Source organism: Pezoporus flaviventris, unplaced genomic scaffold, assembly GCF_033815535.1.
Source record: "Pezoporus flaviventris isolate CSIRO_AGI_PZ_B2104156 unplaced genomic scaffold, CSIRO_AGI_Pfla_v1 ptg000015l, whole genome shotgun sequence".
NCBI classification, from domain to species: Eukaryota; Metazoa; Chordata; class Aves; order Psittaciformes; family Psittacidae; genus Pezoporus; species Pezoporus flaviventris.
Genome location: NW_026892563.1, coordinates 1,986,533 through 2,012,006, shown reverse-complemented (window position 1 = coordinate 2,012,006; position 25,474 = coordinate 1,986,533). Strand labels below are relative to the sequence as shown.

General features: G+C 42.8%; 1 protein-coding gene and 1 non-coding gene across 6 annotated transcripts in view; one reads left to right on the top strand and one right to left on the bottom strand.

Moving 5' to 3' along the window:
• Positions 1-25,474, bottom strand: part of PPEF1 (protein phosphatase with EF-hand domain 1) — a 51,460-nt gene that overhangs the window by 19,043 nt on the left and 6,943 nt on the right. The window contains exons 1-6 of one of the 5 annotated variants that reach the window (XM_061453203.1): positions 19,842-20,021; positions 9,717-9,892; positions 6,193-6,320; positions 5,314-5,365; positions 3,585-3,622; positions 2,669-2,705 (exon numbers count right to left, since the gene is read on the bottom strand). In XM_061453203.1, coding sequence (XP_061309187.1) covers positions 2,669-2,705; positions 3,585-3,622; positions 5,314-5,365; positions 6,193-6,320; positions 9,717-9,780 — 319 coding nt within the window. In that variant the 5' untranslated portion in view covers positions 9,781-9,892; positions 19,842-20,021. Of the gene's footprint in view, positions 1-2,668; positions 2,706-3,584; positions 3,623-5,313; positions 5,366-6,192; positions 6,321-9,716; positions 9,893-15,519; positions 15,980-19,841; positions 20,022-25,474 lie in introns of those variants that run through there. The other 4 variants (XM_061453207.1, XM_061453206.1, XM_061453204.1 and 1 more) reach the window with 4 other exon arrangements.
• TRNAV-UAC (transfer RNA valine (anticodon UAC)) lies at positions 21,257-21,329 on the top strand. Its single transcript has one exon. It is a non-coding gene; the product is annotated as a tRNA-Val (tRNA).

Sequence of the window (25,474 nt, the reverse complement as noted above, 5' to 3'; positions counted from 1 at the left end):
GCAAAACATTTTGTACTGATGCTGTGGACCAACCTGCTGTCATAGATAATGTCCTGGGTTCAGCAGTAGCAGTCATGAAAAACCTAACATGCTACAGACTTTCTTCCCCTTCCCCCACAAAGCAAGGAGATTACAAAGTCATGGCTGATCATTCAGTGACCATCATCTATTTAATGTTCAATATTACACTTCTAATACAGGTTTTAAAGATTCGCTTTTATTTTCTATGTAAAACTTTAAGGCTAAATACCAGCAGGTCAGTGATTATTTAAAATTTCATCAACAGAATCCTATTTATTCACAGCAGATTGCAAAGCACTCCTTTCTCATACAACTAGGACACAATGCCAGCTTTGGTTAGCTGCCATAAAACCTCTGGATGAAATAAAGTAAACAAGACCATACAGTAAAAGTAGAGCATAGCTTCTCATTTTCCTGATACATGGAGAAAGCAGGCACGTTACTTCAATATTTTCTTGACATATCCTTGAAATGTAACTGAGTGAACAGTAGATTTCAGTATTTTCTTCTTGCAGATTGTCTTTATTATACATTATTCTAAAAGAGAGAACCAGTCCCTAGAGGACAGTGTTCTGGCAGCTGCTCTTGCAGAGCTGCTCTTGTGAGATGATTGTTGTAAATGCTTTTTGCTGGGCTACAGGTAAGTTTTCTGTAACCTTAATTAGATGCAAGTGGAATAAAAATGTATTATTTACTGCTGAAGGAATACCTGTAACTGTGACTCAAAAGTCACAGCAGCTAAAAGAGCATGTGGCCTCATAAAATATGGGAGGCCAACTAGTCTTGTAACTGGATAAAATCCATATTAGAAATAGATAACAAAGAACTTTTTACCAGTTCTGGATTAAAAAAGAAAGAAAAAAAAGCTTTATTTATCAGCTCTTCTGCTGTGAGCTGATTAGCACATTCAGTGTACAGCTACATAAATGAATTAAGGCATCAGGGAACAGCAAGGTGCTCAGGGTTCATAGTTTCCACAAAGTACAGTCTGATTTGCAACCTTCCGCTACAGTTACAGCTTTGTCTGGCCAGATGCCAGAACATCACTCATGGACTGAAACTGCTGGTTCCCTGATCACATACTGATCAGCCAAGCACACCTGCACCAAGTCTTGTCCCAGCCTTTTAGCAGCAGATCTCTGGACAGCATCTCCCTCTGTGCCTTACTTCTCTGGAAGTGGGTGGCTGCAGACCACAAAGCCAGTTTCTCAGACCATTCAAATTCCTAATTGCTTACCTGTTCTGGCAGGAGGCTCTCATCATCTGATAAGATTCTTTCAAGGCAGTCAGACACCTGCCCACACCTGCTCCTATTCCAGCCCTCCCTTCCCACATATAGCAGGCTACCCATCCTTTTACCTCTGAACATGAACCTGCTTTCCTCACAGCCTCTCTTCCTTTTTTGGCACATACCCAGGCTAGGAAACTCAGTCTCCTTCCCTGTAGGGCATATCTCTGCAAAAGTACACCCCATTTCCTACTTTTGGATAAATTGTCAAAAGCCAGTCATGGTCATTAGCCTTAGAGTGCACTTACATCTCTTCTCAGACAGTCTTCCACCGAGATTTTAAGGCTTCTTCCTGAATAGGAAGTCAGTAATAGATGTATTAAACGCAGCCTGGGAATTGGCACTCTGGCCAATGAGTGCCCCACAAGTTGCATGCAGGAGTAATTCTGAAGGATTCAGCACCTCTTTCATTTTAGTCATCCTCTAGTTGGGGCTGTCAAGGCTTTTTCAGTCCATATTGAAAGACGGGGACAAAAACTCTTGGCGTGCCTAGTTCAGGCAGAGGTCTTAAGACAAAATAAAATACCCTCTGCCAGCATCTACATCTCTCCGCTGACTACAGGGAGTGACCTGCTTTGTACTCCAAAGACAACAGAGATCCAGCCCAATCTCAGTGATTTGAGCCTTGCTGTTAGACCCCATACAACTACTCTACAGGACAACAGCCATATTCCATATTAAACATGAAAACCCAGAGCTACATGGAGTTAGTCTGGCCACAGAAAACCCAGGAATCTCATTCTCCTGACAAGACAACCTCACCATGGGAGTTGTTCAAGGCAAGTCCAAGATGCCACTGCTAAGGATGTACTCACTATTAGGGTTAACAGGCAATCAGCTATTTCTGCAGCTCTGAAATAAGCTCTCTGTTCTCCCACCATCCATGTGCCTTCAAACTAACCACTGGGGTACCTAAGAGTACCTGATTCCTGAGGAATCTTATATCTGCCAGATACACCCATCAGGTCAAATCCAGATGGACTTCAAGCCCACTAAGAGAATGAAGATTTCTATAATGCTCCAAACATTCATTTCTTCACTCCATTCCTTGTGCTGTAAGCTGAAAGCAGCTGTGACTTAGTCCCCACTGTAAGAATCACTCTATGCAAAAAGCCTTTGAAGGGTGTTAATAAGGCTGTAAGGGAGGCATCAAGGGGAGTGAAACTGCAGAAAACAGCACCTTTTTTTGTTGTTCCCTTTTGAAGGAGGCTCCAGGAGGTGTGTGGCTCCTGCCTCAGTTACCTTGAGAGGCACAGGGATGCCTTAGACCCCCAGTCACACTACCTTGCCCAGGACGTATTTGCAGCCTTCTCACCCTCAGTGCGCCATATGAAGAGTGAGTAAATGAGTCCCCTTTACCTGGAAAAGCAGTGTCCAGCTTTCTCTGTCCAGAGAATTTTCCAAGTTGGGGAGGGAGAAAAGTGTAAGGTGGAAAAGTTTTAATTCTTACTTCTCACAAATCTTTGGAAAACAGCCTTTAATCAGAAGCAGAACAAGACACACAAGTATAGAATGTCCCCGTCACAACTTAAACTGCACTGGCATTTTAAGCATGATGAGAGGATGATGAAAACTTTAGGGTACAACAGACAAACAGTCACATCAAAAGCACTACTGTGTTAATGAGGCAGTGGCTGCTTTCTTTCTTTGAAAAACATATTCTGAAAGAGCAGATTAAAAAGTGGAAAGTCACAACATGAATAGTGGAGACAGCAGTTTATAATGTACAGAAAAATAGATCACAAAATCTTCAGGTAGCTTTCTCATCACATACTGAGATGAACAGGCAACCTATTCTCTTGTAAGAATATTACATACTCTCTTTTTGGCAAGGGCTTTTGAACCATGTGGTATCGTTCAAATTTAAGTGAGCACACACTGCAAAAAAAAAAAAAAAAAAAAAAAAAGGAAAGAAATAAAAGCCAGAGAATAGTGGGGTTTAGAAAATGCTTGAGAACAGCAAGGCCAATTTGAAGCCTCTCTGCTTGTTATGTTTACACTCATTGTGGCTCCTATCTTAAGACCATGATTCAGCGAAATTGAAAGCAGTTCATTACTCTATGCAGCACTGATTTTGCTTAAAGAGATAGGCTATCATGAATGCTGCAAAGGTCTCTTAAGAGGGTCAAGCAATTGATCTTGAAGTAAAGAGTGCACACAGCCCGTAATTGGACTAACATAAGCACAAACCACACAACACAAATTGTATGTGCAATTTCTCAAAAAAATAGCACATAAATAGAAAGACTCAGCAGTCTCTCTATTAAACATGTACCTTTTGGAATCTTTCCACTCCATTTTGGGTTCTGTTATCTGTAACCCGGGGAGTTAGAAAGGGGGAAATGAAAAAACCAAGACAAAAATAAAGCCCTTGGAGCAGTTATTAAGTCTTACCAACTTTAGTCCTGACAGATGAAAGTTTTAAGCAAACAAGACAAAGGGGAGCTTACCAGAAACCACACACTTTATCATGTGTTTCATCCTTTAAACCATGCTTGCAACTCCCAATATCTTGAAGACCAAGAAACGGGTCACTTGCTCAGCAGTGACAAGCGGCAACCCACAGAACCCTCTGTCCTTTCTTGCGCACAGGTAGGGCCTGGATCTCCACTTGCCCATGAACAGTCTACGCATGTAGCAGTGTCCTCTGTACCAGTCATGTCCTGAGCCCCAGCAAGTCACCCAAAGCACCTCACCTTTGTTCCTTCTACCCATAGACACAGTTAATAAAGGTGGATAAATTATATCTAAAATGAGCAGTTGTAAAATTCTCTTTAAATATTATAATGAAAATAGAAATTAACACTATTTTTCCAAATCTCAAACCTAGCACTACTATTTTCTTTCCCACTCAGGTGGAACAGCTGAACTCCAGCGCATGCTGTTGCATGTAGAAGAAGTAGATGAAGAAGGCTGTGTCTGACTGGATACAATAGTCTGGAATGTTGTATCATCTGCCTTGGCTTTGGAGCAAGGCTCAACCACAATTTTTTTTTCTGCAGAGCACAGAGAGCATTAGGCACTCTAAAGTATTTAGGAGAAAAAAAATGCCATTTATAATGGTTGCCATTAGAACACTGAACCACTTATGAATTTGATAGTGGTTTTATCTTGCTATCAAAGCTTCCTATGCAAATTTTAATTGGAATAACCTGTGGCTGGACCAGATGAAAAAGAAAGGACATTCTCTTGTAATTCAATAGGAAGGGGAAAAAAACACTGGGATTAGACATATTCTCAGTTTATTCAGGGAAGTCATGCTTGTCTTCTGGACTTAGGAATCACTTTCAGTCTGTCCTTCCTCTGAGCTTGACCTCAAAAGTAAGTTTTGTCCAAGGATCCCACAATACTTCAAGAATTAAGGGTTATTCTCTGAATAACTGAAATTTAATTGAGAAGGTTTCTAAAGATTTATCTCCAGCAGTGTAAATGTCTTTCATTTTTGATCATTCACATACTGACATATGTTTTGCAGCGAAATCTAAAGCAAATTAAATTAACAAGTGATTCAGAACTGCTTCAGGGTTCAAAAAAAAAAAAAAAAAAAGGAAAAGACAGAACAAGAAGAACAACCTCTTTGAAGGCAACTTCTTTGGTTGCCCTAAATCAACTAGACGCAGTTTTTCTGGATAATTACATCTCGTAGTTTAAGAAAACATGCCTAAAAAATTGGAGTCAGTAAGATTACCATTAGGACAGCTTAAGGGCAGTAACATACAAGAAAGCCCTCTGAGCACTTCTGAGTATTCTCATAAAGACAAAGAAGTATCTGTTCTGTCTTACATCTCGACTCACTGAATAGATATTTAGCAGAGTCAACATTTACAGAATCAAATTCTTATTATTTATTATTCTTCATAATTACTTGTATAATTCTTATTATTTGGAAAATCAAACCTCAGCCCAGCTTGTGAAGTAGGCTGTAAGCATCACATTGAAAATAAACATTCTTCACATTGGGTTTTCAGTCAGAATCTCCATATTACTTTAATTTTTGTCCTTACCTGCATTAGTTGGAGTACAGTGATCCAGCATGTATGTAAAAAAGTTGGATAGCTGAGCACAGAAAAGAAAAGAACAAACACTGATCAAAGAGCAGTAATGTTCTCTTTCCTTACACAGTTACTAGCAATTTCTCACTTAGGGGGATCTAAGACACCTCTGTATGATCCTATAGCATCAGCCTGCAATAATAGCACAACCTGTGTCCTATTACAAAAACTGCTTTCTGCTTTCCTTCTTTGCTAGCAATTAGCAGATTGACACTACATGAATACATAAAAAGTTCCAGGGCTGTATCAATGCTGCTGACATTTTTGGATATAATTAATCTCGCCCATCACCCAGACGATTTGCATAGGCTTCCTTTGGAATCTATATAAAGATAATGCTACAAACACCAAACTGATTTTAGACACTGATGCTACAATGAACACAAAGACCTAGAAGTTCCTGATTCCCCATTTTTATCCCAAAGGAAGCCTGGTCTGACATGCTGAGACTGATATCCCTGTTGTACATCTTGCCTCACAGATGCAGTTAAGATCACCCATAGGGATTGACCTGCAATTCCTGGCTAACAGAGCTGTTATACAGGAATCTCTAACCTAGATATAGTTGCATGGGCAGAATGGTGTCCTGGTGCTTATGTAGTTATGTATATACATATACACACACACACACTTACACACACACATGTATATACATGTATGTATACACACAACCTAATTAGTTTGTGTGTGAGGCAGGGAAGCAGTTTTTATACACAGGACACAGATTTGTAGGGAGAAATAACAGCACACACATTTGTGGGTTTTTTTTTTTCAACTTAGTCCTCTAGGATAATTTAAGTGCTGGTACAGGAAGAATTGAAGATTACAAACCTGTAGTTGATCTTGCTCATCAGCATATTCAATTGACTGAAAGATATTCAGAGAATAGCGCCGCCTCATCTCTAGCTGGGCCATTCTGAAGCGGTACCAATTCTGGATAAGGACAGCAGATCTAATGACTGTCAAAACAGAAAGCAATGGAGTACACATGGATGCAGTGTAATCTGTTTACAGGCCCCAGTCATACCACAAACATATCACATTCCCTTAGCTGCTCAGATAGAAGTTTATCAAGCAGAACAACATCTGACGGCACAAAGGTCCTGGGATGGGCACTGTCCCATGGGGAGAACTCCTCACATCTATGTAAAGCAGTTAATGCTGCATGAACAGTGGACAGCAGCAAAAGCCATGCAGGGGGACAGGAGCTCCAGGAGCTAATGCTCACTTGATCCCTCACCACCATGCCCACAATCCCCCCTGCTATTCCTGGTATCCAAAGGGCAGCAGCTCTAAGGAGCCAGGGCACTACCAGCAGGAAGACAAGAGGAAAGATGGGCAGGTGTGCCATCAGCATTACCAGGGATCACTGCAGATTCTGCAGAACTAGAGGGAAGAGTGAAAGCAGAAGTCTGGAGGGGCTGTGCTCAGTCTGAAATAACCATGATCTTGGGAGAGGAGAAGCAGATGAGCTCAGCAGCAGCTTCTGCTTTTCACAGAGTTGTGACTCTTTAGTACTTTAAGGGTGCTCATCAAGAAAGATCAACAAACTTTGAGAAAAGCATTCCTCAGTCACTTGTAAACTGTGATCAGCTAGAAAGTAATAAATGCACCTTTCAGTTACTTTGGGCATATGGAAGTATGGATTTATCATCCAAAGGAGGACACCATTTGTTATACAATATTGAAATAAAATGCAGCTACTGCCTTGAAGATGGAGCAGCTGAAATAATGCCAAATTCAAATCTAGACATTTGCTTAAATTATGGTCAGAGGGAGACTCTGCATTAACGTGCTTAGCCCTACGGACCACTAACAGGGGCAGTCAAGAGGTATTACATGCATCACTGAGTAACAGCAAGAGGAAGACAGAGCATAGGGCTATTGGCTCCCTAAACCTGTCCCAGGGCAACCACAACATCACCACCATATCCTTGCCTGGCAACAAAAAGGAGGGCAAGGTAAGAGGCTGCTTTCAAGAGATGTCACATTTACTCACTTGAAGTTGCACAGTTGATACTGAAAAGCAAAACAAGAACTCATACCAATACTTTTTCTCCCTGCAAAATTGCAAAGAAAAGCTCTGTACCACAGGGACAACAGTTTACACTAGTCAATTATTTTAGCTGATCACAAATACCAAGAAGAGACTAGGATAAGTGGCACCCATGAGTGAGAATGATTTTTTTCTTTCTTAAACTGACAGTTATGCAAGTAAAGAAAAATCTCCACAGAAAAGTGATTCTGTTAATAAATGCATAAAATTAAGAAAGCTTTTTTAAACTAAAAATGCTTAGAAGTGACATAATAGCATGGGGTTTTTTGCTTATTTTATCATTAATAAGTATACAGCACAGTTAAAGTGGTAAAATTTTCTAGTCCAGACAAGGCCAAAAGTCTGCAGAGACCCCCATGCAACAGATATCACATCCATCCTAGAAAAGTCCTCTTGCATGAAAGAAATGTAATCCTTATATGACTAAGCACATCCTTTGTACCCTACATAAACTCTGAGATCTTCCTTAATTTCTGTCCTTTCTGGAATTCATCACCACCACCACACACCAGAAAGCTTGACACATCACAGCACAGCTGTCATCAACTTTTCTCTTTAGAAGAATACCTAAGGGGCAAAGCACAGCCACCAGCACAGAAACTGATTTACAGCATCAGAAGCATTGAACTTCCCATTATTAAAGCCCCCCTAGGTTGCTTAATGGTCCTGAACACTTAATACAGCACAATTCCACTGGTATCCCATAAGACAGGTATCTAATGAGCTCTTTGGTTAATGTTGCAAATCTAACAGAATATTTTGGGTTGGGTTTTTTTCTTTTGTTTTTGTTTTTCGGGGGGGGGGGTGCTTTTTTTGTTTTGGATTGGGTTTCTTTTTTTTGTTGTTTGTATTTTTGTGAGGGTTTTGTTGTTTTTAATTGTACTCACTACAGCGCTATTATTCTCAGGACTGAATTAGAACACGATTTTCACACTAGGCTAAACTGTATCTATAGAAATAATTGTTATCAGTTGCAGAAGGTCCCTACCCTACCTGTTAAATTAATGTTATTAATGCATTAGAGGGATGTACAGCCTCAGGCTGCAGACCAAATGATGGTTTGGCATCATTTGACTACTGCTGAAATGGAGAAAGAATATCACCCAGCAACTGAAGAAGACAAAACATTGTCAAGCACGCAACAAAATCATAAGCCAGCTTTGGGATAGCAAAGCCTGGCTCCACACCACTGTGTATTGATGGCTGTAAACCAAGGAAGAGTACAACTCCTCATGCCTGCTGCAAGCTTTTGTACCCTCAGAAATATTCCCAAATAACTTGTCTCTGAGGTCTTGCAAGAAACATATATGCACAGACACAAACCCAAAAGGGAAGGACAGCTTCTCAGTTAGAGGTATGTCTGACGCTCTAGGTGCTTCCGTGTTACTTCCACTGCTGTGACACAGTGCTGATGCTGCTGTGATAACCAAGCAGTGTACGCAAAGCTGAAGGCTACCCTTAAACCGGTCAGTTTGGATGCCTGTAAGTGCTCCTTCTTCTCAGTTGCCAGCTTCCTGTGACTTGTGTCCTGGCTTAGTAGCCAAAAAAAGCCCTTCTTTTCAATCATGGCTGGTAGCATAATAATCTCCTAACACTATGCACAGTGCCACATAACATGGTTCCCGGCAGACCCCTAAATTGCGCTTTAATGACAAACCTTGAAAGAGAACACAAAGGATCTGAACAAAGGTCTGAGCTAATCCTGGAACCCATGTCCCTGTGCAAAAGCTGGTGCGGTATGATCAAAAGCAGGGAGATGAGACATTAGATTTTTAATTGAACATTTAACCAGGTACTGTGGAGACTTTCTACTCGGTGACTGACAATGGAGAATTGCAGGCCAGGCACTTGGTATGGCAGAAAACAGATTCTAAGAGTCATTATAATAGCTCTGCTTTACTACACTTATTTCATAACCAGGGTCACCCACCAGCAGGAAAACTGGGACAATTTGCCCAGAAATCCTGTGCTGTAAAAGGCTCTAAAAGTTCCCCCTCAATACCTTAATCCATATGTTTTGCTAGTAACACAGCAACACACATACATCTGAAATTTAGCTTCTGCCCCAGATGCTGTGAATCTTTTCCCAATCTGTAGATGTTAGAGGTGGTCTACAGTTGCCTTCTGACCTCAGCCAGCATCTAAAAGCTATGCACTCTTTTTAAAAGAAGATAATTATAAAGTAATTTTTTTTTCAACAAGTATTTTCACAACAGGACTGGGGGGAAACATTACCTTGCAATCCTCTTCTGGTGTTACAGAGATAACCACTGACCCTGAAGACAAAGGCAGCACTCACCGTTCTCTGATGTTCTGTCAGCTATAGAACTGCTGCACCCCATGGTTCCAATAATGCTTCCCATCAGTTTCAACTGCTGCTGATATGAAGCACGTGTCTTTCAGCTGTTATACACATTTCCTGTGTCATTCATTCAGTGATGAGGGTTATACCCCTCCAGGCTCTTCCTAGCACTGCTAACAAGGAAGGGAGTTGGAGGGAAAAAAAAGCAAAAAAAGAAAGCATTTGACAACACAGAATCTAAAATAGCTACAACTCGTAAGAAATTACTGTACAACATGTCTTGCAAAAACTGGACCTGATGAACCATACTTGGTTTCTTTTTCACATCTGATTACTATCAGCTTGCATTCAAGACTGAAGAACTCAGTAATTAGTCCAGTTTACTCCTTACATGTTAGCTGGAAGTTAACGTGCAACTGCGATTTCCTGGTAGGAACAAGAGTAGTAAGGACAAGAGACTAGAGAGGCATGTTACTCTTCATTCTTGTGATTTGAAAATCAGAACTGCAGAATTCTAAGACTTTAAATTACATCTGATACTACTGCTAAAAAAAACCAAACCAACCCAAACCTGTATTGCTTTGAAAAGTGCCCTGCCACTGCATTTATCACTTTTCTCTCAGTGTCACCACCACCAAACTTGCAAGCTGAGATATTGCAATAGCAAATTGTTTCATCATCAGATTTCATTTAAATAAGCCATCCAATTTTCAGCTGCATTTCTAGTGAAACATTGGCTTCACTATATAAATGATCAAAGTACATTTTGTAGTATGGCTTTTTTTTTATTTTTTCTCCTGGTACTTGCTTAGGTCTTCACTAAATGCTATTATTCACTAATGCAACACACTTCCTAACCAACAAGCTCAAATGAACACAATTCCTCCGAGATATAAGTTAATTTCTAAGTTACAAGAACATCACTGATGCTCTTATAGACTGAACTTTGTAGGAACTAAAGATTTCTTATATGATCACGCTGATTCCCCTCTCTCCCTGTCTCCAAGGATACAGGTTTCTCTCTAGCATATCTGATGTCTAAATTATTGCATTTGTTATTTTGTTTAATTGATATTCCTTTTGACCTTTAAAACAAAGAAGAAATTCATTAGCATAAGATGAATGTTTAACTACTATTATTTTATTTTGCCTTTAATAGCAGAAGTAAAAGTAACAGGATAAGAGAAAAAAACAAATACATAATTAACCTATTTTTAATCTCAACAGGTATTTATTGTTGCAGGACTATTTACGGTGTTGATACATTTTCTTATATAATGTCCTGTTATGTTATATTAATATTGCAGAACTCTTTATAGTTGTGGGGCTATTTTTCAGCATCCCACAACACAAAGACATCCTACACTTGAGCTGGGTCTCCCACCTTCTGAGTCAGTATTTATTTTAGGAAAGAGGGATTTTCATTTTTTTTTCCCACAATGGACTGCTTTTCTTCCCTCCGAAGGAGCTATCATGAAATCCAAAAAAAAAGTGCTGTAACATTAATTTTGAGCCAGTCAGTGGCTTTGTCAGCATCAGACACACTGACATTGCTAATAGCTCAAATTTGTCTTATCTCCAAACAATTGTTGTTCTCCTGAATACTGTCTCCTCGCTTGCCCTCTTAGGGGAATAAGATTTGGTGTTAGTTCATCTCAAACCAACCAGCCACGACTTGAACTGTGATCTGAATACTAGAACCAAGAGCAAAATAGAGCATACGATCTAAGTCCTGTTGCAGCAAGATGATCTTCAGCGTGTGCCTTGCAACTGGGTAACAGGAACACCAAACAAAACCATCATGTTTCTCAGGATGCCACCCAAGCCACAGCTAACAATGGTCTGACCCAAGAAACAGGGATCTGAATCATCATTGTAACCTACTTTCAATGACTTAAGCTTTTCTCCCGGGCACCTCCACTCTTCCCTCCACCTACCTCTAAATTCATGGACTACTAACACCTCCTTGAGCAAAGAAATAAAAAAGATAGAGGCATAGGGACATAAATTTTATGGTGATAGCAGTAAATGAATCCTGAAACATACACTCAAATCTTGGAGGAAAAGTTGCACAAAAATATCCATCAGTAAACACCTGAAAAAGGATAAATCTGACAATCAAAGAACTAGTCCACGGGAATAATCATCACCTTCAGTCCCAGTATCTGCATCCTAAAATGGGCATAGCGAACATTCAAACTACTACCTTATTTCTGATGGCTTCTTAGGTAACTACAGAGCCATCCCGGCCACCGACCTGCACAACCAGACTCCAGAGCAGCCACACCTATTGAAGACTCCAGCAAGCAGGGTCTCCAACCAGGCCCAGCAAGTTCACTTTCTGCCCTTCTTGTCTGACTAAAGAATCATGAACAAGTGGAACAAGCCTCTGTGGAAAAATTCAGTGTCTCCTCCAGGCCACGGCTCTTCATTGCTCAAAAATGAGCCCCTCCACAAGGAGAAATCCCTCCTCTCCTGCCCAGCCCCCATGCCCCCCCACCCCCCCAGTTATGCTGGTTCAAGCCAACTCCTGTGCCAGGCCAAACCCTGCCTTCCTGAACAAAGACATAGAAAAATACCAGGCAAAGGCCATGAATGCCTTCCATGGGGAAGAAGGTTGAAACCCAAGCATTATAGCATTAGAGTAATTTATGTGAGCTATTCACCGTGCAGTGTAGCAATGTCTGGTGAAGAATCATTTGCCGTTATAAAACTCCCCAAAATGCTGGACAGGGAAATGGAAAGCTAGGCTTTTACCAAGGTAATTACAAAGGCTTCAGAGATGCAAGGTAGCTGGATGAGAATTTGGGACATAATGCTGTGTTAGCATTCTGGATACTATGGCACTGGTATGCCATTAGAGAGAATCTGTCATGTTCACTAAAAAGCAGGCAGTAATTCAACATCTGCAAACTTGTTCCATTTTTTAGATATAACTACAAGAAACTGCTATATTTCTCTCAGTTCAGCAAAAAGGCAATTTTGGGATGGGTAAGCACTGAATACATTGCCCATCCACTGAAGCAAAATAAAATATCTTTCTAACCATGCCAATAGACATGGACCAAATTAAGCCAGGGTGGTATGTGCTGCTCCTTTTCTGGGTAAGAGTCACTGAAGGTTACACTGCAGCAAGTGCTCAGAAATTTGGGGTTCAGAGCCATATCTGGTGAGAGCCTGATTTACAGAGAGAATGAATCAGCACCATTTCAGCTGGATGTAATAGGTGCTGCACAAAATCAATCATGCCTCCAGTCTGTCAGTCACATAAAAACCTGGCTGCCTAAAGAATAATGGAAAACTTTTAAAGATTTACAGCTGACTTTTAATGAAATCAGGCTGCAGGTCCTTTGGGCAGAGTGCTATCCTTTCAAACATACCTTACCTTTTAAAATTACATGAGCTGTGCTACAGGCAGACAAATGTAAGCTAGATCAAGCCTGAGGATATTGAAGCCACACAAGTAAGAGCCACTGGGTTTTAACTTCTTATTCTTGCTTTGTTCCATTTGTTTCTTTGATCTTTTCCTGGGTAAGAGTCACTGAAGGTTACACTGCAGCAAGTGCTCAGAAATTTGGTGTTCAGAACCGTATCTGGCGAGAGCCTGATTTACAGAGAGAATGAATCAGCACCATTTCAGCTGGATGTAATAGGTGCTGCACAAAATCAATCATGCCTCCAGTCTGTCAATCACATAAAGACCTGGCTGCCTAAAGAATAATGGAAAACTTTTAAAGATTCTTTGATAAAGAATGAAAGGCTCCTCCCACCATTTTTGTTGGGATGGGAATTATGTTATTTCCTTTAAACTGCTACCTCAAGCAACATGCCTCCATTTCCTATTTCCTCCTCTCTCAACCATATTTGTGAACAGGTAGTTATGATCTCCTCCCACAACATGTCTTAGAAGGTACATGTGGTCAAAGAAATGATGAGATAGGGACATTTTTCTCCATTAAGATCAGATGGATGGGTGGGTGGGTAGATGCTTTCAGTGACAGGGGCTTTCCTTTGATCCCTTCTTGCTATCAATTTTTTAATTTTCTGTGATTCACAGACTTCCGTTAGAGTTGTTTTCCTTTGAAAATTAGGACTGCAGAGAACAGAGAGATACCATGACATGGGTTTGTGATTGATTTGCTTCTGTGCATTGCTTGGGGAATAAAGCAGGAAAGAGCAAAATGCTTAAGAAAGCCCAGACATTAAATCACAACACACAGGTTAGCACCTTTAGCGGGACAACTCTTCAAAACTGTCTTGTGGCCAGACTTGAGATTGTGAAGGATGGGAATCTAGAGATGAGTTAAAAATTTCATTATCTAAAAGACACACCCTGCAGAACGTGGGATGAAGCAGCCAAAGTCAACTAACAGAGTGAAAGAGAACCTTGTGATGCCACAAGAAATGTAATTTTGACATTAGCACTGAATTTAGTTTGACAAGGGACTGATATGAGAACATCAAACATAGGGAAAGCAGTATCTGTTTAGGTCTCTGTTATTTTACATCCATGGGATAAACTGACATTTCCATTCAGCGACTTCCAATGGTTACACGTATGTGAAAGAAAGGAGAAAGCCTTTTTGTTTACAGATAATTTCTTCAACCTGCTCAGAGAAACAAGGCTAAGCTCAATATAAAACTGAAGGCATCATTTCTAGCAGTGGCTTTGTTGGCAGATCTCTGTATTTGGGCCAAGGATCAATAGGGACTGGATGTAGTAAGATACCAGTAAGCCAGCAAAGCCTGACAGAGCATAGGATGAATATATAGAACAGCTCAATAAGGTGGACTCATATTCCCAAGCCCAAAAATGCTCTGCAAGAAGAAATAAAAGCAAGAGCTGCAAAGGTGTGAACATGTAGAGATTATTCAAGCAATTGCTGAGTTCAGGAACTACATGCAAATCCAAGGAGAACCGTAGAAAACCGATGGAAGAATGCCAGTTTGTGTTATTTACAATCAATAAAGAATACACTTACACAAAACATTTGCACATTTTTGTGCACAAAATAAACAAACAAAACAAGCAGCCCTATTTTTTGCACGGCAAGACTTTGGGCAGAATGTGTTTTAAAAAGAGAGGAAGTAGCAAACACAAGTGCACAAATGAGGTACAGATCACCCTGAATCCAAAGCTATCACATAATTTTCCAGAAATCCTAAATGCCTGTAGGGGGAGATTCCTCTCGGAAGCAAGGAGAAAACTCAAAATCCTGAAGCAAAGTTGGTTCTAGTAAACAGGAACCAACCAGAACATAAAAGTTAACATCCTTGTCTGAACCATGCATTGCCCTGCAGTTAATGAGCAGGGTCGTTAATTCTCCTTACTTGAAGGGGAGAAGGGGTGAAAGAGCAAAGCTCCAGAATGAACGTGTTAAAACTTAAGTCAGTTTAAATATTAAATTAATGCTTCAGCTGAAATTCATATTGGTTAATAAAATATAAGTTAAGCATCAGAAAAAGGTTCAAAATTATATTAAAAATAGTTTTTCCTAAAAACAAAACTACATGAAATACAGTAGTCCCAAAGCCAGCTGATTGCATCTGTATTCAGAAGTTCTGGATATCTGATCCAGTTCAGGTCAAACTTTATAGTCCAAAGCACACTGATTTTTCTCAGGGTAAAATCATACACAGTTACACATACGTCATTCCCTACACAGACATAAGATTAGGACAATTTGCTCTTTAAAAGTGAACTAAAATATACATATATACCCCACCCAAAGCTTACTTGTTTTTTTCTTTCTGCTTCAGCAATACCAATTTTTTTCTTTTTCTTTTCTATAAGGAGTACCTTTAGAAGATTCTTTTTTTTTCAGGAGAAAGCAGCCCCTTTTTGGCAGCAGAATTGCACAATGACGGGTGAGGCTCTGCAGAACAGGTGCTCGGATTCTCTCTGGGGTTCTGGAGCTAGGAGATGAAATGCACTTGCTCTCCACCTATTTAAACAGCTTCCTGAGAGTAAATTTCTTGAGCACAGCTCTTCAGAAACATTCAGGGGAAACGCTGTGTTCATCATTCAGCCTGATGTGCAAGCTCATGGCTGTAACCCTCCAGCTGCAGTGTATGCATGCTGTTGAAGAGCTGTTTTGTCAGCATGCACCCTGAATCTCAGGCAGAGAAAGGGATGGGCTGAAGTTATCTGCTTCACATCTGAAGTCACATGATCTCTCTCAAGAGGAATGGCCTTTCTGCTGTGATGAGGTGACGATTTGCATTTTAGCAGCTCTAGCACACTGAAAAATAACATAAGGGCTGTGCAGGTATTTGGTGATCTGGCATGGTTATGAAAGCCCTTAAGGAAAGAAAAACTGAATTTACGATGAGGCATTATATCTGCGTGTTAGCAAGACTGTTTTTTTCCAAAACACTCATACCCAGATAATAGGACCAGCATGAAGCACGCAAATCTTGTACTCAGAAGCAGTGCACTAACACCTGCACACTTCATTTCTTCATGTGTATTCACATGTTCTTCCATAAATGTGTGACTGAAGTTCAGTGGACTCTGTTCATGCTTTGGCTTGTCTGCTCCTTGTGCAACTACTGGAAAGGGACTGAAGAAGCAGAGAACTCTGCAGTATGGCTCCCCCGTGCAGTCAAGAACCCATGGCACTGTACACTTTCAAATCGAAACCTAATCCCTGGCAGCAGGGCCCACAACTCCGAACCTAGCTCCTCACCTCGCTGATCAGGGACTCTCAGTCACTGCACAGGTGTCCTTTGCATGCCCAAGGTGATTTGTTACTGCCCACTGATCCACAAACGCCCCTAAGGAACCTGCCATTTCAGGCAGTATACCGATACCGTGGGGACGCTGCCATTTTGAACACATACACCACTGAAAAATATAAATAGCAGTATAGTAACGACAGTAATACAGTCTTGGGCCCAGTCTTCAACATCACTCATCTTCATTACACCACACTTTTCCCAAATGTGTCCTTCCAGACCCCTCCAAAAGCTGTGGAGAGGAGGCTTGCTGCTGTGCCAACTGATGGAACAGAGCACAGGAGCCACTTCTGTGGCATCAGTGCAGGGGCCTGACAATCAAAGCAAGATCTTGACCCTGCAGCCCCTCCCCCAAAGGCTAATAACACTGTAACATGGTATTTTCAGGGAAATTCTGCCATCAGTGTGGCGACAGTTATAGAAAGGCATCCACCACCACTGTGAAGAACAGTGATCAAATAATCTTTTGGGACAGAGACAGACAACTGCCCCTACTGTGATGTAACAGATGCATCTATTAATGTGCAAAAGATATTTAAAGTACCAAGCTAGCAAAGCAAAAGGTATATGTGAATGAACTGGTTTGATGGACTGAGCTAGTCCTTTGAGGTTCTGGAGTCCCAGACAAAAGCCTCCACTTTCAAAGCTGTTCCCCTCTTATGAGACAAGACAGTAAACGGCATATATATCAGGTGTGATAATTCTGCATGACCCAGAAGGGTTCTGATGTTTGTTTTTCTGGCAGGATGCACTTTCCCTGATCAGAGTTGCAGTAGCTAATCATTTATGTATGATCACTCTGTTCTGCCAAAATGCATGCAAGAAAAAATACATCACAACCTCTTTCGACTTCAGTCTGGGGATACACATTATTTATAAAACACTTACCGTACCTGATAAATTCATCTCTATTGGCATTAACCAAGATTTCTGCATAATGTGAGGCTATAAGGCATGTTCCAGTGGCCAACAAATCCATCAAAACATTTCATCCATTTAATGGAAGAGGAATCAAACCTTTAGCTGTTAGGTTCTATAGGACATAAAGTCTCCACTGCGTGTTTTCTTTTGTTATTCATGGAAGTTGTTAGCCCTCTGTCTTAGTGGTCTGACGTGACCAAGCAACCTGATAAAAAGTCAGTCCTGCTGGACTGAGCCACCTCTCCAGTTACCTACAGGTATCACAATAACATGCAACTTGAGGAAACACAAATATGCTTTCCAAATTAACCTTTCCCATTCAAGTCCAAGGATGTATGCTGTATCAAATGAGCATTCTCTTTTCCGCATAAGGCAAAGAGAACATACCAGTCCCACCAATAAAGTCTCACATACTACCGCTTTTTTGTTCAGCAGTCATGTATCACACACACACTTAAGATGCTGAAAGGGTTTTAGAATCAACAGTTGTAACAGAAAGTAGGCCAACACATGCTGCCAATATGTTGTTGAGCAGTCTGGCATGACAAGAAAAAACCCAGTTATGTGCAGGAATCGGGACATCCCTTTACAGACAACCCTTCTTGATCTAATAGCACGTACTCTGTTTTAAAATACTTTGGAAACATTAACCTCCCTAGCAAGCTTCCATGCAGGCATTCCACATACATAATTCAAATGCAGCCTCAGGCCTACTTCTCAGAAGTACCCACTACAAAGTGATGTAACTGATATTTTCAGAAAGACTAAAAATAATCATAGTCAAATTGAATGTGCTCCCTCTTGAGTCTTGACAATGGCTCCCCACCTTTTACCCTCCCTCAAAGAAGTATTTTTGAGTATTTTTTGAGCTTACAAAGCTCAAAGAAGTATTTTGAGGCAACCAAACAATTTTTTAAAATACCAAAGTATTTTAAAGTACTAGCCAGGGGACAAGGCCCTGCCTGAGGACCTGGATGTCCAGTCACAAACAGAAAGAATCAAAAGAATAGAAGAAACAAAGAGAGAAATAAATGTCCAGAACAATTTTAAGCTCTGCCTCAGTCAGTCAGATGACAGAAATGTGTTCTCACAAACCAGGAGGAGGTTAATTTGTGTGAATAGGAAAATAAATTCCCCCTTGACAACTCTGGGTGAGATGAGGAATAAAAGAGGTTAAAATTAGTATCGCTGGCAAAAAGAACACAAAATCAGAAATGTGAAACAAAGGCAGGTGCAGGGCCTCCAAACTCTTGAAGGCCAAGAAACTAATCCAGAACACTGTGCAAACATCAGGATCTTCTGATCATCTGTAAAAATTAGAACTTTTTTTTTTTTAGAAGAAGAATTTCCCAAATTATCAGTTGAATGCATATAATTCTGGGAAGCAATGACTAATGATATAATTTGCACAACTCTACCTCCCTCATGTTAGCTTCAGCCTCCACTTAGCGCCTGTAGAGATGATAGCTAGCTACAGCATTCAGGTTTTGCAGTCTTAGTAAAGCAACAAGAGGGAAAAGAAATAGGCATAAGAACTGCCTAGCAGCAGCTTGAGCTGCGTTTTGTTGGTCTGGTCAACCAAAAGCTGCACTGAGTGCAAAACCTACATCCTGAAGCCTCGAGCCTACCAGACGGTCTCTTCCGAAAAGGTGCCTGTGGCTAAATCAGGCTCATAAAGTCAGGAGGGTACACAGATTGGACTCACACATTAATGATCACTATGTAAAAGGGGTTTTTTATTTTTATATTTTTTTTAAGACTAGGAACTACTAAGTACAGCCATCACATACATGGTAGGGAGTCAGCAAAGTCTATGGAAATAATTTTCTTCACCTCTATTTTCATCTTCTCCTTATGAAATTGTTTTTAATGACAAAGACAAAATTTTCTACCTTCATTTGCTGCTTCAGCAATCAGTTTCAAGAGTCAAGGCAACTACAATATTTAGCTACAAACAATATATTTTTTGCTTACAGGCACCACATGCTTCTGAAAATTAACAAACTTACCTTTTACATTCCAAATTAATTCTTTGTAACTTTTAACCACAGTCCTATAAACATTGTACAGGTTCCTTAATGTGTACTTCTACAAGCCACGCCCTTTGGGATGTGAGGATTTAGCATGGTGAGGATTTAAGTATATAGTGAAAACCCCCTAAGAGATGACATAGGATGACATAAGAGATGCATTGTGTGATCCAACAGATGACAAAAAAGTTCCAGAATTAACGAATACCTGATGCAGACAGGCACAGAACTGCACAGATACAGCTGCTCTGTACCCTCACAGCAAGCCATCTTCTGCAGAAGATAACACGGTGAATCCACGGCCTAAATAATCTTGGATTACTGATGGGTGAGGAGGGTGTGAGCAGACAGTATGAGGAGCTCCATCAGGTTCCCTTTAGCAAAGAGACACCTACGGAACACTTAGGCCGCCTCGTACTGTAACCACACGTACCACAACATTTTGCAAAAACAACCCAGCTCCAGAGGAGGATCACGCACAACCTGACACACCGACCTGCGCAGTACCAACCACCGAGGGCTCCGGCCACGGAGAGTGAGAAGGTGAGCTGGTGAGCGCGGAGAGCCCCCTGCTGGCGGCGCGGTGCGGCACCGCACCGGGAGTCGGCCGCAGCACCGCCCGCTCCGCTCGGCCCCGCCCAGGACAGCCCAGCCCGTCCCTCCGAGCCGTGGCCGCCAGCGCCGCAGCTCGCCCGCCGACGGGATTCAGCGATGTGGGGGGTAATGACCGTTTCCAGGGGAGCTTTGCTTTACCCTGCTGGTGGTGAAAGAAAATTTCCGCTGTTCCGGGGTGGATTTTAGAAAGCAAAGGGTCTCGCTTTCACGCCTCGCTTTAAAAACATTCTGTAGAGTGTCACACGCTGTGCCTGAGGGGATAAATCGTAACTTTCGCACATCCGTTAGGCACCACGCAACAGCTTCCTCAAGGAAGCACTGACAAGCTCTGCCTTCTGTCTTAGCACGTTGCTCCAAACACTGCCTCCTGTGCCCATGAAACCATCCACACCTTCCTCCCGCACTGCCGGGAGGGCTGGAACACCCGCCGCCCGCGGAGGAACGCCTTCCCATGCCTGGCTGACTTGGGACCCACGCAGCCGCAGCCGCGCTCCTCCCAAGCAATAGGGGTGCTTCTGCGCCTCTCCCGGAGCTCAGCCTGCCTTTCCCATGCTCCGGCCAGCCCGCTGGGTGCGAGATTTAACGCACCAGTCCCGCTGTTTCCCTCTCACGTGGGAGAAGCGAGCGGCCAAGCACACCCAAGGGCAGTGGGATGTGCAGGAAGGCTGGCTGGCCAGCCATTTCCCAAGCCGGAGGTCACGGCGTTAGGAGCACGACGTACGGGTGCATAGAAACGGGGTGCTCGCAGTACCCGCTCCGAGCCTTAACGGGACTCTTGCCCTCCAGGCTCGTTACCTGCCCCAGCGCCGGGTTTGGCGGGGCAGATAAGGGCCCGAGGGCGGGAGCTGAAGGGCTCTAACGCGTGGAGATGCATGCCGACACTGAAGTCGCGCATAAAACCTTACCTGTGCCTTCCCTACCGTGAGAGCTACTAAAGCGATTTACCCCCTTCACTGCTCCTCTGTAGCTAGCTGAGGGGCAGAAGACGCATTAGGGTGATTTTTAATGACTACATTTTTAATTAACCAGCGATTTAAAACGAAAATTAAAAAAGGGCAAACAAAAGCCGCGGCTGCGGAGGCCTGACTCCTCCTCCCTCACATGTTGTCCCCGCTACACTCTTCACGCTCCCAACGGCTGCGCTCCCCCGGCCCTCCCCCCGGCTTCGAGCGCAGGAGGCGCCCCAGTGTCTGATCACATAGGGGTAGTCCCGCGAAGCAGGGCGTATGTGGCGGTTCCATAGTGTAGTGGTTATCACGTCTGCTTTACACGCAGAAGGTCCTGGGTTCGAGCCCCAGTGGAACCAGCGCCGCTGGTTATTTTCGTGCTTTCCCCCTCAATTTTTCGTCGTTTCCTATAGAGCGATGAGTCTCTGCTTTCTACTCCCCCCCCCCTCCCCCCCCGCCCCAAGACGGGCAACCTTATAAGCGTGTAAAGAAAGGGTAAGCCCTGCCTGCGGCAGAAGTGGAAGGTGAGGGGAGTGGAAAGGCTCCTCAAGCAGGAAACTCCCTTCCACAGGCCCTGTTCAACAGAGTAATTTTTCTAAGAGTATGACCATAATTTGGGGTTGTTTGGCCTGGAGAAGACAGACCTAACTGCAGCCTTTCAGTTCTGAAAAGGAGAGACTTTCAGCAGGGCTTGTTGCGATAGGACAAGGAGTAATGTTTTTAAACTAAAAGAGAGGAGATTAAGGCTCGATGTGAGGAAAACATTCTTGACAATAAAGGTGGTAAAATACTGGCTCAGGTTGCCCAGAGAATTGGTGGTGTACCACCCCTGGGGACATTCAGGGCCAGGCTGGATGTGGTTCGGAGCAACCTGATCTAGTTGAAGATGTCCCTGCTCATGGGAGGGGGGTTGGACTAGATGACCTTTGAAGGTCCCTTTCAACTTAAACCATTCTATGATGCTGATTTTATGATTCTATGATTTAGCCAATGTTGCTGCAGTGCTTGCTTTTTTCCTCTAAAAAGCTCGATTTCCTGCAACAACATCAACCAAAATGCAAAGAGACCCAGCAAGGGCTGGCTTGTGCCAGCGCCCTGAGGTACCGAAGCAGCTGGTGCTTTCTCCACCTGTCTGCCCAGCATGGCTCTGCGAGACAGGATTTACGGGGTTTAAATCTGGTCGCTCACCTTACAGTACTCCCTGAGCACCAGTTTTGTGGTGGTCAGTAGCCCCCATGCCTCTGGTGCAGTAGGGATGCCCAGGGTAGAGCAGGGGCTGTGGGCCTGTCTGCACTGAGGCCTTTCTGAGTGTCACCTGGAAGGGGAAACAGGTAGATGGAAGCCTAATAAAAGTGTTACCCCTTCTTTTAAGTCTGCCTGATACAGGAGCTCTTGGGGGCCATTTTGCATCTTCCCATGGACCCCTTCTCACTGTTGCAGCTTAGGCCGGGGCTGGCTGCTGCAGAAAGGTGCAGATGGGGCCTCTCCCTGCCACAGGTCAGAGGCTTCATCCTCAGCAGCAAAAGAGGAGTCTTTTCTCGACAGCATGGTCTTGCTATGGTCCCTGGGCTGGGTAACCAAGGGGACTACAGGGACCAGAGGCAGCCTTGGAGGCAGAGGGGAGGAGCCTGTGCCTCCTCCCAGGTAGGGTGTGCGAGCATCCACATAGCGGTGGTGAAGGCTGCAGCTCAATGCATCCCCAAGGAAAGTTTTCTCCAGGGCAGACTGGAGTTTTCACTGTTTCACTGTTGCTTTCACCTCTGTGCTTGGAGAAGTGTTTGAGTACAGGAGAAAAACTGTTTTCCCCTGTACTGCGTGTATTGCTGATTTTATTAATCGAGAAAGAAGAAGCCATCTGAGCTTGCCTTGGAGCAGTTTGAGTTATTATGTGTTGTCTCATTTTGCACATGCAAGCCTTTAGAAAAGGGTAACCTCTGGGCATGGATGCTGCCATGGCATTTGTCTGTGCATGGGAGCCCTGATGAGTGCTGGGGCTAAAACACCTCTGCAGAAGGAGGAAGCTCCTTAGCTCTGCTGATCAGAGCAGGAGGGTGTGATTTACTTATCATAAAGATGAAAGAGAAAAATCGGCTTAGCTGAAACTTCTCTTAATCATCATCATAAGAAAACTATGAATCCTTTGTCAGTGTTTGGTCTTACTTAAAGAAACACTCTGGGGTGTGGGCAAGTTGCAGTTACAAATTGCAGTGCAATGTGCAGATACCTGGACCAGGCTGCAAAAGCTATTTTGGGTAGAAGGCACACATATATTACATTGTAAGACCTAGCAGGGTAATTTCATAACGTTAAGCGCTGTAATGACACTAATGGCCTGTGTGTCCTGCAGCCTGGAAGTGCAGATGTCAGCTCTGGCTTTCCTCTGCTTAACTTGGTTAGAACTGTGTGTGCAGCCCCCGGGAGGTGAAGCCGAAGCAATGTATTCCATCTCTTGGGTAAACTGTCTTCCACAGATGGACACAGGCTCAAAGCTGAATCAGCTGTAGCTAGACTTTTCCTAATGTAGGGTTTGCCAGCTTTTGATGTAGGTACTTCCCATGTAATAGGGATGGTGGTCCCCATGGTGCCTACCCTGCCAATGACAGCCACAACTCCCCCAGCTGCATGCATAACAGGGTGAGTGGGCCTGATCCTGGTGGCCAGCACCAAATAACTACCTGCACTGTGTTTTCCTACATTTAGGGAAAAGGCTCCTTTTCAGAAGAGAACTTAAGCTCACACTTCAGGCTTGTGGAAAGAATATTTTATTTCAAGATACAGATCTTCTGCATGTGTAGACCATCATAGCTTCATCCATTTCAACAGGATCCAGCTCTTACCGGCTTGACTCAAGCTCTGAAAAGCGTTGGCAGTCTTGCTCTCAGCATGTCAGTATCCTTCTTCTGTGGTTCACACGTACATGTATAAATGTGTATTTTGTACATTCCCTAACTGTGCTAAAACCAAACCACACCAGTCACACATTTGCGCTGAGACACTGCATGTCGTGTGTGTTCAGCTCCCAGACGCGTGAATCTGTGTGTGCCGCTCTGATTTAGCTGTCTGGCAGTCTGACTTTGGGAGAAGCACAAAACCACTACATGGAGTTGCACTTCTCTCTCACACGAGTGCTTTTCTTACCTGCTTCCCTCTGAGGGCACACGTGCACACTGCCAGTCAGTCAAATGCCAGGAAGGCCTCCATGCACATATATGTGTTTTGGGAGCTCATAGATACACAGCTCTGCCATGATCAGAAGCAAATTCATTTCTCATAAGGAGAAAGCTATAGGCAGAAAGCACTAAGTCTGCATACAGTATTGGCATAGAGCTCCTTAAATGGTGGTGAGATGTATCTTTATCTGCTAACAAAGCCAGGCCAAAGTATGGACTGGAACACTGGCCTCCAGTGTTCCATGCTGTTTAATTCTTAGCAAACGCCTGGTAAAATTGTGGTTCAGGCCACCTAACCCAGCTGGGGAGGGACACATGCCAGGGAGCATCCCCAGGCAGGGTGTTGAACAGCCTCCATTCAATTTGTTCCCCCTGCTGCCATCCCAGGGGGTTCACACCCTTACAAACCCCCATGCCTTCATGTCATGCCCCTGGAAGTGCAAGCTGTACTCAAACTCATGTACTCAGAGCATTCCAATGGTGCAGGGCAGCCTTTGTATTATTTCCCACAATATGGGGGAAGAAAATACACCAAAATATCTGAGGACCATGAAAACATACCAAAATGTTTTAAAGCCAATGGGACACGAGCTGGACCTGGAGATGTGTGGCCAAGAGTGAACCTGCCCAGTCAGTTCCTGCCTCTGTTTTACACAGCACTGTGGGTATCACCAAACCTTCCTCCTTTGGACCGTTTGTACCAGCCATAGTTTTGTTCCATAATCAATGCCAGGCTAATTTTATCCTTTTCAATTTTATTTTATTTTATTTTTTTTTTTTAAGGGAAATGTAGCCCTATCTGGTACTATATTGTGTACTGGATTTAAATTGTTTTCTGTCTTCTATACCTGAAAGTATTTGTATGCTCACTAGGAATTAACTACATGATCAGTTAGCAATGTTGTCTGTAGTGGCAGCACAGTTTTGCTCTTTACAGTTACTAAAACGAAGGCCCACAAACACCATTAGACACAGAGGGTCTGAACTGTCTAGAGTTTTAATATATTTTAATATATTAAAGGCTCTTCTACTCTTCCTGTGAGCCAGTTCATTTTTTTTTTAATGCTACAGACACATTTTTAAACACAGATTGCACTTTTTTTTTGTAGGGAGGGAATTTTATAACTGGGAGCCACCAATCCTGACAGTGTACCTTTGGATGAAGTGTTCTTTGATAACAGCTGTGCTATTTCTGAACATGATCTCTGAGCTATTACATTCCTTACACAAAATCAAGACCTATTTGAAAGGTGGAGCTGACCATAACCCATGGCTGATTTTAAAATGCTTAGGGTGGTAGGAGAGAATTTGGTTTCACTTTTTAAAAGTACAGT